The sequence below is a fragment of the Laccaria bicolor genome, genomic scaffold, assembly GCF_000143565.1.
Source record: "Laccaria bicolor S238N-H82 LACBIscaffold_7 genomic scaffold, whole genome shotgun sequence".
In the NCBI taxonomy this organism is placed as follows: domain Eukaryota; kingdom Fungi; phylum Basidiomycota; class Agaricomycetes; order Agaricales; family Hydnangiaceae; genus Laccaria; species Laccaria bicolor.
This window is the reverse complement of record NW_001889878.1, coordinates 1,207,691-1,220,832: the sequence shown is the minus strand read 5'-3', so window position 1 is coordinate 1,220,832 and position 13,142 is coordinate 1,207,691. Positions and strand designations below refer to the sequence as shown.

At 48.5% G+C, this 13,142-nt stretch overlaps 4 protein-coding genes across 4 annotated transcripts; all 4 read right to left on the bottom strand.

Annotated features, from left to right (window-relative positions):
• Window positions 1-884: 884 nt before the first annotated feature.
• On the bottom strand, window positions 885-1,451 carry LACBIDRAFT_317349 (uncharacterized protein; the record flags this gene model as incomplete). The annotated part of the gene is made up of 3 exons (XM_001878843.1): window positions 885-1,191; window positions 1,247-1,337; window positions 1,391-1,451. 3 exons carry the CDS (start codon window positions 1,449-1,451, stop codon window positions 885-887), a joined length of 459 nt encoding a protein of 152 aa, XP_001878878.1.
• Window positions 1,452-6,669: 5,218 nt separating this feature from the next.
• LACBIDRAFT_168945 (uncharacterized protein) lies at window positions 6,670-7,429 on the bottom strand (the record flags this gene model as incomplete). Its single annotated transcript, XM_001878842.1, has 5 exons — window positions 6,670-6,777; window positions 6,833-6,967; window positions 7,025-7,222; window positions 7,273-7,314; window positions 7,376-7,429. Coding segments are annotated over 5 exons (537 nt in total), but the record flags the coding sequence as incomplete, so codon positions are not given.
• A 902-nt stretch (window positions 7,430-8,331) lies between these two features.
• Window positions 8,332-10,352, bottom strand: LACBIDRAFT_157691 (uncharacterized protein; the record flags this gene model as incomplete). The annotated part of the gene is made up of 4 exons (XM_001878841.1): window positions 8,332-8,782; window positions 8,855-8,970; window positions 9,030-9,130; window positions 9,437-10,352. Coding segments are annotated over 4 exons (1,584 nt in total), but the record flags the coding sequence as incomplete, so codon positions are not given.
• Window positions 10,353-10,969: 617 nt separating this feature from the next.
• LACBIDRAFT_192592 (60S ribosomal protein L27) lies at window positions 10,970-11,913 on the bottom strand. Its single transcript, XM_001878840.1, has 6 exons — window positions 11,872-11,913; window positions 11,799-11,815; window positions 11,535-11,726; window positions 11,293-11,478; window positions 11,043-11,236; window positions 10,970-10,990 (listed from the first exon to the last, which is right to left on the bottom strand). Exons 1-5 carry the CDS (start codon window positions 11,879-11,881, stop codon window positions 11,231-11,233), a joined length of 411 nt encoding a protein of 136 aa, XP_001878875.1. The 5' UTR covers window positions 11,882-11,913; the 3' UTR covers window positions 10,970-10,990; window positions 11,043-11,230.
• Between the last annotated feature and the right edge of the window lie 1,229 nt (window positions 11,914-13,142).

Sequence of the window (13,142 nt, the reverse complement as noted above, 5' to 3'; positions counted from 1 at the left end):
CGGAGTAGCACCTCTATGTCATAGAGTCCAGTGGCACTGCTTTCAGATGCTTAGGTACAACCCTGTGGATGAGGACGCCGCTGCTGTGGAAAGAAATTTGCTAAATAATACATGATGGAGAACTTAGAAGATATCCGATGAGCCTACCTTGCAGTTCAAGCGCGCACATGTATGTGAAAGAAAGTGCTTCGGCTAATATTGAGACCTGGGAGCGGCCAAACGCCCCGAGAAGGGTCAAGACGAGCGTACGCTCAATCCGTAAGGGGACGACGTTGAGGGTGTTTCGTAGCAGTGACCAGAGTTGGTGCAGTGACCACGAAGCCATCTATTTTTGGATCAGTGTTCTTTTCGCTGCGTTCTTCACCTCCGTTTTGTTCGAGCGCACAGATGGAAATTTTAATTTTGCGAGGGGAGAATGAAGCTACACCGTTTTCTCATCGGTTTCGCGCTAGTTGGCTTGACGCTCATCAACAGACGCCTTCCTGGTGAGTTCAAGTTGTCTCCACCGTTCATTGCTCACGAAACTTAGCAGTCCTTTAATTGCCCCCGTCATCTAGCGTCAAGCCTTCCCGCACATCAGGAAAAAAAGTAGTTGCGACATCGCACAACATAGTCCTGATAGCTACAGTAGCACCTTTGCAACCCCCCCTTTATATAGCACCCCATAGCATCACCATCAGTTTATATAGCACTATAATTACATATATAGCCTTACCTGCTCACGGCATAGCTCCCCATGGTATCATATTAAGGAAGTCCTGTAGTTGTACATAGACAGTATTGCACGAGATAGCACATATAGAAATCCCCTTAGAATGAATGCAGAATAGATATATATTTCAGTTTACAAACAGCATCTACGAAGGATTACTACATGATGCTAGTCAATAAGCAATGTCACCATCACCGCCTGTCTTCAAACTCTCCTCGTGCTCCCGGTGTTGTCCCGCGGCGCGGACACCACCTTTGAGCGCCCAGGTCACGTCCCGCCCTCCATTCCGGAACGATGCGACGACACTCCAGAAGCTGACGGCGATCAGGGCGCCTGTGATGGAGGCAGCAATGAACCCTGCGAGGGACTTGCGCGGTGTGAGGGGAAGGCGGAGGATGGGAAGGTGTGTTGGGAGCTTGCATGTGTTGAAGCCGTAGAGGTGGTCGAATGTAAACGCAGCTGTGTCGGCCCATGAAAGACTAGAATGAGGGAGGTTAGGCAGTGGGTAGGAGGGGTGAGGAGGGGGATACGTACATGAGGATGGCTACAGTTGTGACATCTTGTGGGTATAGCGAGAGGACAAAGACTAAAGTTGACTCCGAGGATCCACGCCGTTTGTTGAGTTCTGTGAAGGACTTAGCCTGAAATGTGATGACGGAGGAAGAAGCATGAGCTTACCTTTTCGCTTTCCCACATGAGAAGGAGAGGGTGTACATGTGTTGGGCGTTAGCGGTGACATGCAGGAACTGGGGGCGCTGCTCGTGACGGTGGTGTTCTCAAGTGCTTGTTTCGCGTGTTTTCGAGTTGACAGAAAGAAGGTGGCAAAGACGAACATCGTCGTTTTGGGGGGGAAAGCGTAGAGGGGTATGAATGGAGAGACACTGGGTGTCAGTTGAGGTTGTATGATGAGGTTGGGTGGGTGTGGTGGATTGATTATGTCGTATCAGTTGCAATGTCAACCGCGGTCGTCGACGGTGGCTCTCTGGGTGGCCACTGATCATCACGACATGATCGAGAGACATTTGTATATGTTGAACGAAAGCCACATGACTGCCGTTGTTGAAAGGGAGGGGTTGTAGGAGAGGCAACAGACGAAGACACGATTGTGGTTGGACTTTAGGCGATGTGTATGAGGCGGGATAGGTTGATTGAAAGCCGAACAAGGATTGTTGGAAAGGGGGGGTGACAGGCGAGCGGATAGGGCATTCTGATTCGAGCAGGTGATGGGGAAGAAAGGAAAGAACGAGACAGAGATGAAGATTTTTCAAAGATCTTCAACCATCATGTGACCGGATCGTGAGCCAATACAAATTACAACTCCGATTATCCGATGGTCGTGCGCAGTCGTGCGCGCGAATTTTTGTCCAAGTCACATAGTATGTTTGATCAACCCCCCGAACTTCGTACTAGCATGCCCGGCTCTCGAATTGCTTGTAGGCTCTCGAATTGCTTGTAGATACATTTTCTGTTTACTGCATCCCAAGCCATTAATTGATTGAGTATGAAAACCTAATAGTAAACTGTCTATGAGAGGCTTGTAGCACTGATAGCCACTGTAGTGCATGGCAGCAGCTACAGACCCGATGATAGATGTGGCGGCACATCTGTCAGCCCTATTGCACAACACGGTGGACCGACGGTCTACAGACAACAATCAGCACGATGCTGAGATCTGCCAAGCTATTGATGTCTACAACAGGTTCGATCGGCTACTGATTTAACCGGAGATCTACCGGCTAAAACTTTTTTTCCTGATGCATGGCATGGAGCATCCTCACCATCCTCCCATTCCTGAACTTTTGCATCGTCTCAACTCAAGACCCTAGATGCAACTTGCTGACACGCGACCTTGTGTTTGGAATTTGAACTTGGCCGGCAAGATGTCCTTTGGGGTTTGTTCGATCCGGATCTTGTCTTCTGACCTGAACGCGGACCTTTGTTTTGTCTCCAGTTGGCCTCGAAAGGTATCTTGAACAACCACCGGTAAGAATTTCGTCTGTTTTTACTACGAAGGATGCTCATACCTATTTTTCAATCAGGACTCGTTGCCTCGAACCTGTGATGAAAAATCGTCCTGCAGCCACGCTTAGTCTTCCGATGCCACAGAAAGTAATAGAATTGCAATTTATCGAACCGATATCGGGAAAGAATTGCTGGGTATGTATCTCTGCGCTCTATCCATACATATCTCCCAAATGATTCAAACCCGCCTCCAGACACCGTTTCCAAGTGAAAGACTCGCTGTTTGCAATATCTCCGGACGAAGGAAAGGTGATGGCATTTTACTTGTTTTGTAGCCTCCATTTGATTCCCATTGTCTCTACCAGTCTTCAAGGTGATCAAAGCCTCACGCGGGTGTTCCGAAACACGCACTCAGATACATGCTAATGATTTTAAAATTGCCGTATCTACGGGTTTCCATCTCCACCTTTGAAACCTTTCGGCCCAACCGGCTATAACTGGATGGGGCAGATAAAAAGCTTGATTGTACGAAGCTGCGTATCTTGTGTGTGTTCTTCATAATTATGGTCGATCCTATTTAATGCTCGTCTCAAAAGGCCAGCCACCCTCTCAGAATACACATTCCGATATCTCGCTCGCCCAGTGGCGTGATTTACAGCCTGAGAAGAAAGATTTGCGTCTATTGGTCTATGCGCCCGTGTTGGATGGGACCACTTCGACATCTGGAGGCGACTTGAACGCACGGTTCCTGGATGATTTTGTACTGTATTATTGAGGATCCACTTGCGGATATGGCAGTCTTGTCGAATAACAAATGTGACCCTAGAGTGACGAAGAAGTGGGCGCTTTATGACAATTTATGAAGTACGAATTCGTTCACGAAATGCTAACATCCATCCCAAATTGTTGGTCTCTTACGCGAGTAGCTCATTCAGTCCGCATCGGGAGCCCAAGTATATTTGATGAGATATATGTAGTGCACATGTTTGCTCTGGGGGATGAATTTGCTCACAAATCTACCCTGGAACCTCCACCGGTCGCTTGCACACAATATCGATTAACGGCTGTGCAACTTTCTCGGACCACTCCTTTGGTACTTGGTACGTTTCTGACCGGCGTTGTCGATAAAGTTGCATTACTTCCTTCCGAATGTATGTCGCAGTCTCGCTGCCCTGATCATACCATTTTATTATAGCTTCAAGTGTTTTCTCATCGTTGATATTGAATACGTAGACTTTCTCCATGATGAGTGCCGTGTCTTCGCATTGCCGTAGTTAGCCTATTGATACCCATTACAACCAAGAAAACATTCACTAACCTGCTACCCGCTGTTCCCACCTACAAAAGGCCAGCAAATCGGGGTCGGCATTCACCTCGGAGAAGTCGGATGATTGTCGGTGGCCTATGAGACGTCGGTTGTCATCCAAATGTTTTTCCAAGAGACGAATAAGCTTGTGGGAAGAAATCATATCAATAAACTTGGTACTACAGGGGATCGAATCGCTTACCTTGATGGGTGCTTGAGGCCCCGATGTAGGATCTGTCCAGAAGGTGTCCCAAGTCTTGATGAAAGGTCCGCCACGGAACATCTTCTCGGAGTGATTTTTATAATAGTTCCCTGAGGAAATGACGGTTTAAGATGAGGTCAGTTATATTTATTGAGCACCAACAATTTAATCCATTTCTAGCGAAGCAGGAGTCAACGTTCAATGAATAAAACACCCAGTGATGAAGGGGAATGATACTTACGCAGCAGACGTGGTGAGTTTAACTCTACTATCGGCACTTTGGGCGGAGGCGAAAAAATTGCGAAGGTCATAACCGCTTGGTGCTTGACGCTGCGTTTCTGTCAGAGACAATACTTTCAGTGATTCATCAATCAATCGGGCTAAGCGACTATCGTCCGGAGTCGACTTGTGCACTTCAAGTAATTTCTCGTCAAACACGATGCAACTTTGCACACCAAGCTCTTTCACCTTCAGAAAGAGTCACAACGGCCCTTGGTGGATGCTTCATGCTCAAAAGGGGTTTCTTGTAGTGCTGCTCGAACCGTTTGTCTGCCTCAATAAAGGCAAGCTTTTCGAGCTCGTCATCATCAACTTCCTCGTCTTCTTCTTCCGCTTTTTCTTCCAATTTCTGCTGGATATCTTGTAGAAATGTGTCGAACTTGGTTACAATGACCACGACCGGTACTATGGGACGCATCACGGTTGAAGAGTGTCATTCATCTTTGAATCTTACCTGTCAAAAACGTCGAGAAAAAAAAATCCTTCTCTGCTTGCTGAAGGGGTTGAAAATTCATCTCCATGCAGTACCTGCGGCAATTCGACTGAGCTTGTCCACAGTGAGAAAAAGGAGCACGACGAACCACACCAAATGCAATTTCTGATTTGTGTCTTTTGCGCGTGAACGACTGTCGATGAATTTCCAAACAACCTCCACCTCTGCCTGCTTCCCCGCTTCAAATCCCTCGGAGTCATGCGCAATAATCTTGTTGTTCCCCTCGAATTCGATTTCTTTTTCAATGTCATGGATACCATTCTTAAGACGTCGCCTTTTGTTTGTGCATGATACTACAAGTCGAACGACTTTGCACTCACCGTGGTGCTGGGCGCGTCCACCTCAAATGGCAAATATGAAATGTAAGCCTTGCGAGAGCTTGATCACTCTTACCATATTCCCGCCACACACCTGGAACGAAAAGTTAGTGGCTTCATAAGACGGAAAAACTGGTTGGAACTGTTAACTTTAGACAAAATTGTGGTTTTGCCGCACCCCCTTTTCCCGATGATCAACAACCTAATTTTTCCAAGCGGAGGGGGCGCAACGGCATAACCGCTTCGTGCTTGACGCTGCGCTTCTGTCAGAGACAATACTTTCAGTGATTCATCAATCAATCGGACTAAGCGACTATCGTCCGGAGCCGACTTGTGCACTTCAAGTAATTTCTCGTCAAGCACGATGCAACTTTGCACACCAAGCTATTTCACCTTCAGAAAGAGTCACAACGGCCCTTGGTGGATGCTTCATGCTCTCAAGGGGTTTCTTGTAGTGCTGGTCGAACCGTTTGTCTGCCTCGATAATGGCAAGCTTTTCGAGCTCGTCGTCATCAACTTCTTCGTCTTCTTCTTCAGCTTTTTCTTCCAATTTCTGCTGGATATCTTGTAAAAATGTGTCGAACTTGGTCACAATGGCCACAACCGGTACTATGGGAAACGTCACGTTTGAAGAGGAGTGATTCATCTTTGATCTTACCTGTCAAAGGCATCGAAAAAAAATCTTTCTCTGCTTGCTGGATGGGCCGAGAATTCATCTCCATGCAGTACCTACGGCAATTCGAATGAACTTGTCCACAACGAGTAAAAGGAGCAAGACGAACCACACCATATGCAATTTCTGATTTATGTCTTTTGCGCGTGAACGACTGTCGATGAATTTCCAAACAACCTCCACCTCTGCCTGCTTCCCCGCTTCAAATCCCTCGGAGTCATGCGCAATAATCTTGTTGTTCCCCTCGAATTCGATTTCTTTTTCAATATTATGGGTACCTCTCTGAAGACATCGCATTTGGTTTCTGCGTGGTACTACAAGTCGAACGACTTTGCACTCACCGTGGTGCTGGGCGCGTCCACCTCAAATGGCAAATATGAAATGTAAGCCTTGCGAGAGCCTGGTCACTCTCACCATATTCCCGCCACACACCTGGAACGCAAAGTTAGTGGCTTCATAAGATGGAAAAGCTGTTTGGAACTGCTAACTTTATACAGAATTGTGGTTTTACCGCACCCCGTTTTCCCGATGATCAACAACCTGAACTTTTTAAGCGGAGGGGGCGCCACGGCGACGGCTGCTGCCAGTAATCTCTTCATTTCTTGCTGTTCAGAGGCATCTAGTTGAGGCGCTTTTTCAGATTCCACATCTTCATCTTTCGACGATGACTTTAACAGTCCCTTAAGTTTATCGAACCTCTTTGGAGGGGGTTTTGGACGGGGGCGCAATGCCTCGCGAGTTGCAATTTGAAACACTTCGCGAACCCCCTCCCCAGTCCTGCTAGAGCACTCAACATAGTGCCTTGCTCCGATTTTCTTGGCAACTTGCTGTCCCTGGTATGAAATGGTAGTGGAGGAGAGTACCTCTTCCAAGTTTAGCTCAACCTACCTCTTCAACGGTCACTGGACGTTGATTCGTCCTCCGTAGTTCGTCAATGGTTCTCGGATCTCTTCTCAGGTCTTTTTTCGCACCTACAAGGATGATGGGGAGTCCATGACAGAAGTGCATGACCTCATGAATCCACTGCGATAATCGAAAAGTAAATATTAGCACCTATATATTGAGGAGCTGGCTACGTACCTTCTCTTCGACGTTGTCCAAGGAAACGGGATTAGCAATGTCAAAGCATATAAGAATAACGTGCGCGTCGGGGTATGCCAGAGGACGCAAGCGATCATAGTCTTCCTGACCAGCCGTACACCGTACCGCCAACTCGACATGCTTCCCATCCACCTCAACGTCGGCGACGTAATCTTCAAAAGGCATTGAGATTAATATCTGTTCACGAGTGTTATCTGTGACGCTCCAATCAATTAATATCCACATACCTCTGGGAAGGTTCCCTTCGAGAATGTAACGAGCAACGCCGTCTGCGACATACCGTAGTCAGTGTCATTTGTGCAATCCGCATTATGATATGTCCGGACAAACCTTCCCTGCATTACCGTCACCTACGGCGACGAGTTGTCGGCGGATCTCAGCCATCGCGTCTTAAGATCCTCGACCGTTCGCGGTAGTGATAATGCCAAAGTTGCTTGCAGCCACGTTCAGATTGGGTGTGGATTGGGTCGCTCGGAAAGACCCGACAGCACCCACGTGTTGGACAAGAGTGGTGAAATAGTCGACGTCGTTACTTTTTGTCCTCTGAAAGGTTCCGTTATATTTTGACGTCTGCCTGGCCATATATTTGCTTCAAAGTTCAAATTGATCGACAGCACCTGTTCACGATATCAGTAAGCTTTACGCACGAAAAATGCTCCACTTCGGACTCACGCGCTCGGACGAAGGACGAGGGAATGCACACTCAGCATATACATCTGTCAAACGAGAGGTTTTGAGTGGGCCTTCTCATAACAAGTTTGATGGTGCAAGCGATGGTCAAGAGAGAGATGGTTGTGAGTCGGAGATGAATTCGCGTGACGCTCCAGCAAAACAATCTTGACACTTGCTACATATATCTTCAACAGGAATTACAATCCCAACACTGAGATCGCTACCGGTGTTATTTACAGTGTAATATATATCACAGTATATCACACACAGAGGACGAGTGCTAGGCCCAAACCCAAATACGCAATGAAAACCATCTCATCAACGCAACGCACTCTCCCGCAAGGTATTCGTCGAACTCCAAAGATTACTCCAAAGCTTCTCCCCCTCAACCCCCTCATCTCCATTCATCCCACCACCAGCACCACCAGCACCAGGTGCCGCAGTCCCCATAATAACTGCCAAATCTCTCTGGCACTTTTGTAAAATCTTGGTAAGGTGCGCCAGCCCCGCCTGCTGCTCCGAAAGGATCTAAGTAAAAAAAAACCACAACGTCAACCAACCTCAACGTCAAAAAAGAAAGGAAAAAAAGAAAACAGAAAACCGAGCGAAAAACCCACCTGCGCAATCTGCCCCAACCCCTCATCATCAACAACGGCCCACTCCGCCGTTCCCCCTCGTCCCCTCTCAATACTCGCATTAACAGCCCCAAGCAACGCCCAAAGCTCATTCAACCGTCCTTTAACCCGTCCCTTCCTAATCTCATCCTCAATCTCCTCCAACTTACCCCTCATCTCCTCCTCCTCCGGCCTGATCGCCGACGACCTAACCGACGGAATCAACAAATGCAAATGCTGCACGAAGCCCAACAATCGATGCACGATCTGTGTTTGTTTTGCGGATGCGCGGAGGAGGCGGGTGGAGTTTTGGATGGCGTGTGCGGAGGAGAGGGCTTCGAGGCGCGATTTGAGGTCTGTTAGTTTTTTGGTGTGGGTTGTTGATTGTTGGTTTTGGGCTTCGACGCGATCGCGTAGGTCGTCGAACCCGATGGCTATTACGGGTACCATGCTGTAGATAAATTAAGTTAGGATTTTCGTTCTTAGAGGCGTAAAGAAGGAAGGAAGGAAAGGAGAGACTGACCAGGAAGGATCAGGGTTTTCTCGCAATGCCTTTTCCCAAAGGGCGTCATTAGTAGCATTTGGCGGGCGGCCATACAAGTTGACTTGGTTCGGATCCACGAGATTGTAAAAGTTGTGCTGTCAACTCACCCTCAGTATCTAAAAAAAAAAAAAAAAAACCAACAAAAAACGCGTACCTGAAACCGACACTGAGGAGAAGCAGAGTTCCACGCATTATATATCCCTTCAAACCTAGCAGTGATATTCGCATGCTGACTCGCAGGATCATTTTGCTGCGCTCCTCCCAACCCTCCAAGCGATCTAGACGAAAGAAGGCTCCCAGTAGGCTGTAGTGGCTGCTGCCCCCCGCCGCCAAAAGCGCTGGTTCCAAGGGTACTACCCCCAAAGAAATTTTTACCGCCGCCCAACAGCGGATTCGTGTTAGTGCTACCCCCGAATAAATTGGATTGCTGCTGCTGCTGGCCACCCCCGAACAAGTTGCTAGTACCCGTCGGGGCGGTCGTCGTCGTCGTACTCCCAAACAAGCCTCCACCACCCGGTTTCGCCTGGCTACCTCCAAATAAGCCGCCACCGCCAGTTGTACCCTGGCCAGCCGTCGTCGTACCACCGCCGAACAACCCCCCGCCTGTATTCGTATTGGTAGGTTGGGTGTTCCCAAATAGACCCCCGCCGCTGGGTTGAGTGGTGGTCGTTGTGCTCCCAAAAAGACCGCCAGCCGGAGCTGGCTGTGAGCTCGTCGTCCTGCCGAAAAGACCACCCCCACCCGCAGCTGGTTGCTGGGTTGTGGACGTACTGCCGAACATGCCCCCACCTGTAGCTGGCTGTTGCGTGGTTGTAGAGCCTCCAAAAAGACCGCCGCCACCCGCAGCTGGCTGTTGCGTGCTCCCAAAGAGACCTCCACCTGCAGCTGGTTGTTGCGTCGTACTCCCAAAAAGACCGCCACCTGCAGCTGGCTGTTGTGCCGTTGTAGAGCCTCCAAAAAGTCCTCCACCTGCAGCTGGTTGTTGCGCTGTAGTACTCCCAAAGAGACCACCACCTGCAGCGGGTTGTTGCGTCGTACTCCCAAAAAGACCGCCACCTGCAGCTGGCTGTTGTGCCGTTGTAGAGCCTCCAAAAAGTCCTCCACCTGCAGCTGGTTGTTGCGCTGTAGTACTCCCAAAGAGACCACCACCTGCAGCGGGCTGTTGCGTGGCCGTAGTATTCCCAAAAAGACCTCCACCTGCAGCTGATTGTTGCGACGTTGTAGAGCCTCCAAAAAGTCCTCCACCTGCAGCTGGTTGTTGCGCTGTAGTACTCCCAAAAAGACCACCACCTGCAGCTGGCTGTTGCATGGTCGTAGCGCCCCCAAAAAGACCTCCACCTGCGGCTGGCTGTTGCGTATTGGTGGTATTACCGAACAGACCACCACCAGTAGCTGGTTGTTGCGTGTTGGTGGTACCACCAAAAAGACCACCGGTCGCAGGCTGCTGTTGCTGCTGCTGATTCCCCGTATTCCCAAACAACCCCCCACCCCCTCCTCCACCTCCACCACCCCCAAACAGCCCCCCACCCGTGTTCGTCGTCTGACCCCCAAACAACCCCCCCGTATTCAGTGTCGTCGCCGTCGTAGTCGTGTTATTAAGAACAGGCAGCGTCGGCTGTGCTTGTAGCGAATTTGTCGGTTGAATCCCGAATACTGATGGTTGGGTTTGCTGAGGTTGTTGGAAGATGCTTGGCTGCTGTTGTTGTGGTTGTTGTGTTGAAGAGTTGATGAGGCGTACTCCCGTTCCAAATTGTTGTTGCGGGTTCGGAGGTGCCACTGGTTGGCGCGATGAGGCGATTGGTCCCGTGCCCGTAGTTGTAAAGCCCTCTGACATGAGGTTTATATGAAAGAACTTGTTCGGTGCTATTTGGAACAATGAAAGAGATGTGGATGATCTGTCAAATGTTGAATTGTTGCGGTCCTAGGGAGATTCACGCACAAAGGTGGAGTTCCAAGCTTCAGTGATACTTTGAGCGACTAGATCGGTGTCCTCGTTTTTCCTTACAAGCATGAGGTTTCCAATATGCCTTTTGAGCCTCGAAGTACGCGTTCAAGCAGGCGTTGTTTGGTTACATTGACGGAATGATACACAAAAAAGGACACAAGATATTTACGGTTCCGCACGAACATTTTCTCGCAATCATCCTGCTAGGTCTGGCGGGAGGTCGATACGACATGGAGTTTATCTCAGGAAATAACAAAGCGGGTATGCTTCCGATGTGACCGAAACTTCAAGAGGACACACTTGCCTTATCAACGTCAAGGTGCGTCCATGATGGTGGTAGTTATGTATGGCAAGGCATGGACATGAATGCATACAACGTTTTATATGGGCATAACAAACATGAAAACCGCTCAGAACTAGACAATAAAAATCAGCTCGAAAACATCTTCCAAAGAAAGCGAAAGCAGCTCACTCTCAGTGCTTGGAAGAACCACTTGTTCTTGCCGGTAGTGTAACGCTCCTCAAACAACTTCTTAACAGCCTTCTTCGCGTCCTCCCTCTGCGATGGCTCCTTGAACGTATCAACCGTCACCGACCCCTTCAATCCCTCCAGCTCAAGAGCATATCGCGTCGGGAAAAGATGCGAGTAATTGATAGCCTAAAACCCAGTGCGTATCAGCCTCCGCTTGCCAGCCGCCACGAAATATAACGTACCTTGATGAAAGGCTTAACCTTGCTCCTATGCGCCAACTTTTTCTGACCCATACGCCTCGTCACTTTCCGTGGGTAGCGCTCGATGCCAGCAACGATGGCATGCGGGAACGGGTGCTCTTTCGATCCTTCATCCAGCTGCTTAATAACTACGACCTTCTTGCCCGCTTGACGACCTTGTAGGACGATGGCGACCTAACAATAACAGAACAGTATCCTTCGTAAGGCGTGTGTTACGCGGGAGGTGTATTGAGCCTCATACTGTACCTTGCCGGGCTTGTATACTATATGATGAGTTAGTAAGTTGGTCGTTTTTGGAAGAGAGGCGACGACGACGTACCTTTGACCATTCTTGACGTTGACGACGAGCTCTTGATTACTGCGACGGGTAGTAGTGGGAGCAAATTTGGTGCGCGCGGGAATCTCCGTGGTGGCTTGCAAGTTGACAGAATAAGGTTCACGCCTAGATTACCAAATCGGGACTTCCTCTCTACCATCATAGTACCATTGTCTATAAGCCATTTTCTTGCCGAAGATTTTTTGTTGAGAAAACAAATGATTGACTTGGACCTCTAATCGACACTTCAAAACCACCCCACTTTTATTTATCCCAACCTACTCGCACACGTACACGTACCATACCACACTATACTAGCGTTCTCAACGCACCAGCGACCTCAGGCTCTGTTTGCCACAACCACGTAACAAAGCGCAGCACTAGGCCTACAAAAAGCGCGGTCTGAAAGGACCCTACGAGCTCGAAGTCGGATTCTAGCTACTCAACACGTTACGCTCAGGCTACAGACCAGACTGCAGGTGGCGCGATAAAGTATATGCTTTTCGATCATTGGTAACTTGCCGAGGAGGTCGGTAATGCTCCCACTCTCGCGGGCTTGAGACGCTGTATTCTAGAAGCATTTTTGAGGGGTGTACATAATTTCTTGTGAAAGGAGACCGAAGGTCGGGAAACGACTGGACTCAAAGCTTGATGAATTCTTCGCGGCGAGGGCCAGGCTGACATATCTTCCCTCTTCAACGGTTTCTGGTCCACTCTGAAACGCTTTATGTCTAGTATATAAATCAGAAAACAAAAAAACCAGAGGAACAATTCGTACTCAAATACATGGAACGACGCGTTCAACGGTCCAAGTGGGCATGTCTATAAATAGACACAAATCTATTTATGTTTCACCGAATTGTGCATTGGTCCTGCAGTACACGCAGAGAGACTATACATCCCCCTGATCAGACGAGGCATACTGAGTACATTTGCCACCTTTGTATGAATATCCCCCCACCATTCCCTCTAATTTCTTTCAAATGTTTAGATTTGACTAGTAGAGCAGCTTTTTTTTTTTTTTTTTTTTTTTTTTTGAAGTCGCGTGGACGAAATGAACCCATGAAACTACACTTTTCAATATATCAAAATCCGCTTAATAAAACAGAACACTGTCCCTATCAGCCTTAACCACGCATAATTGAATTTTATCAAGAAAGTAAGAGCGTCAGCGAACACTTGAAATTCTTGCCCAGACCCCTGGCCTGAGGGCTATTCAAAAAATAAGCTGCTTTGCAGATACTGAGCATCACAATATTTGACGTAGCCATGTG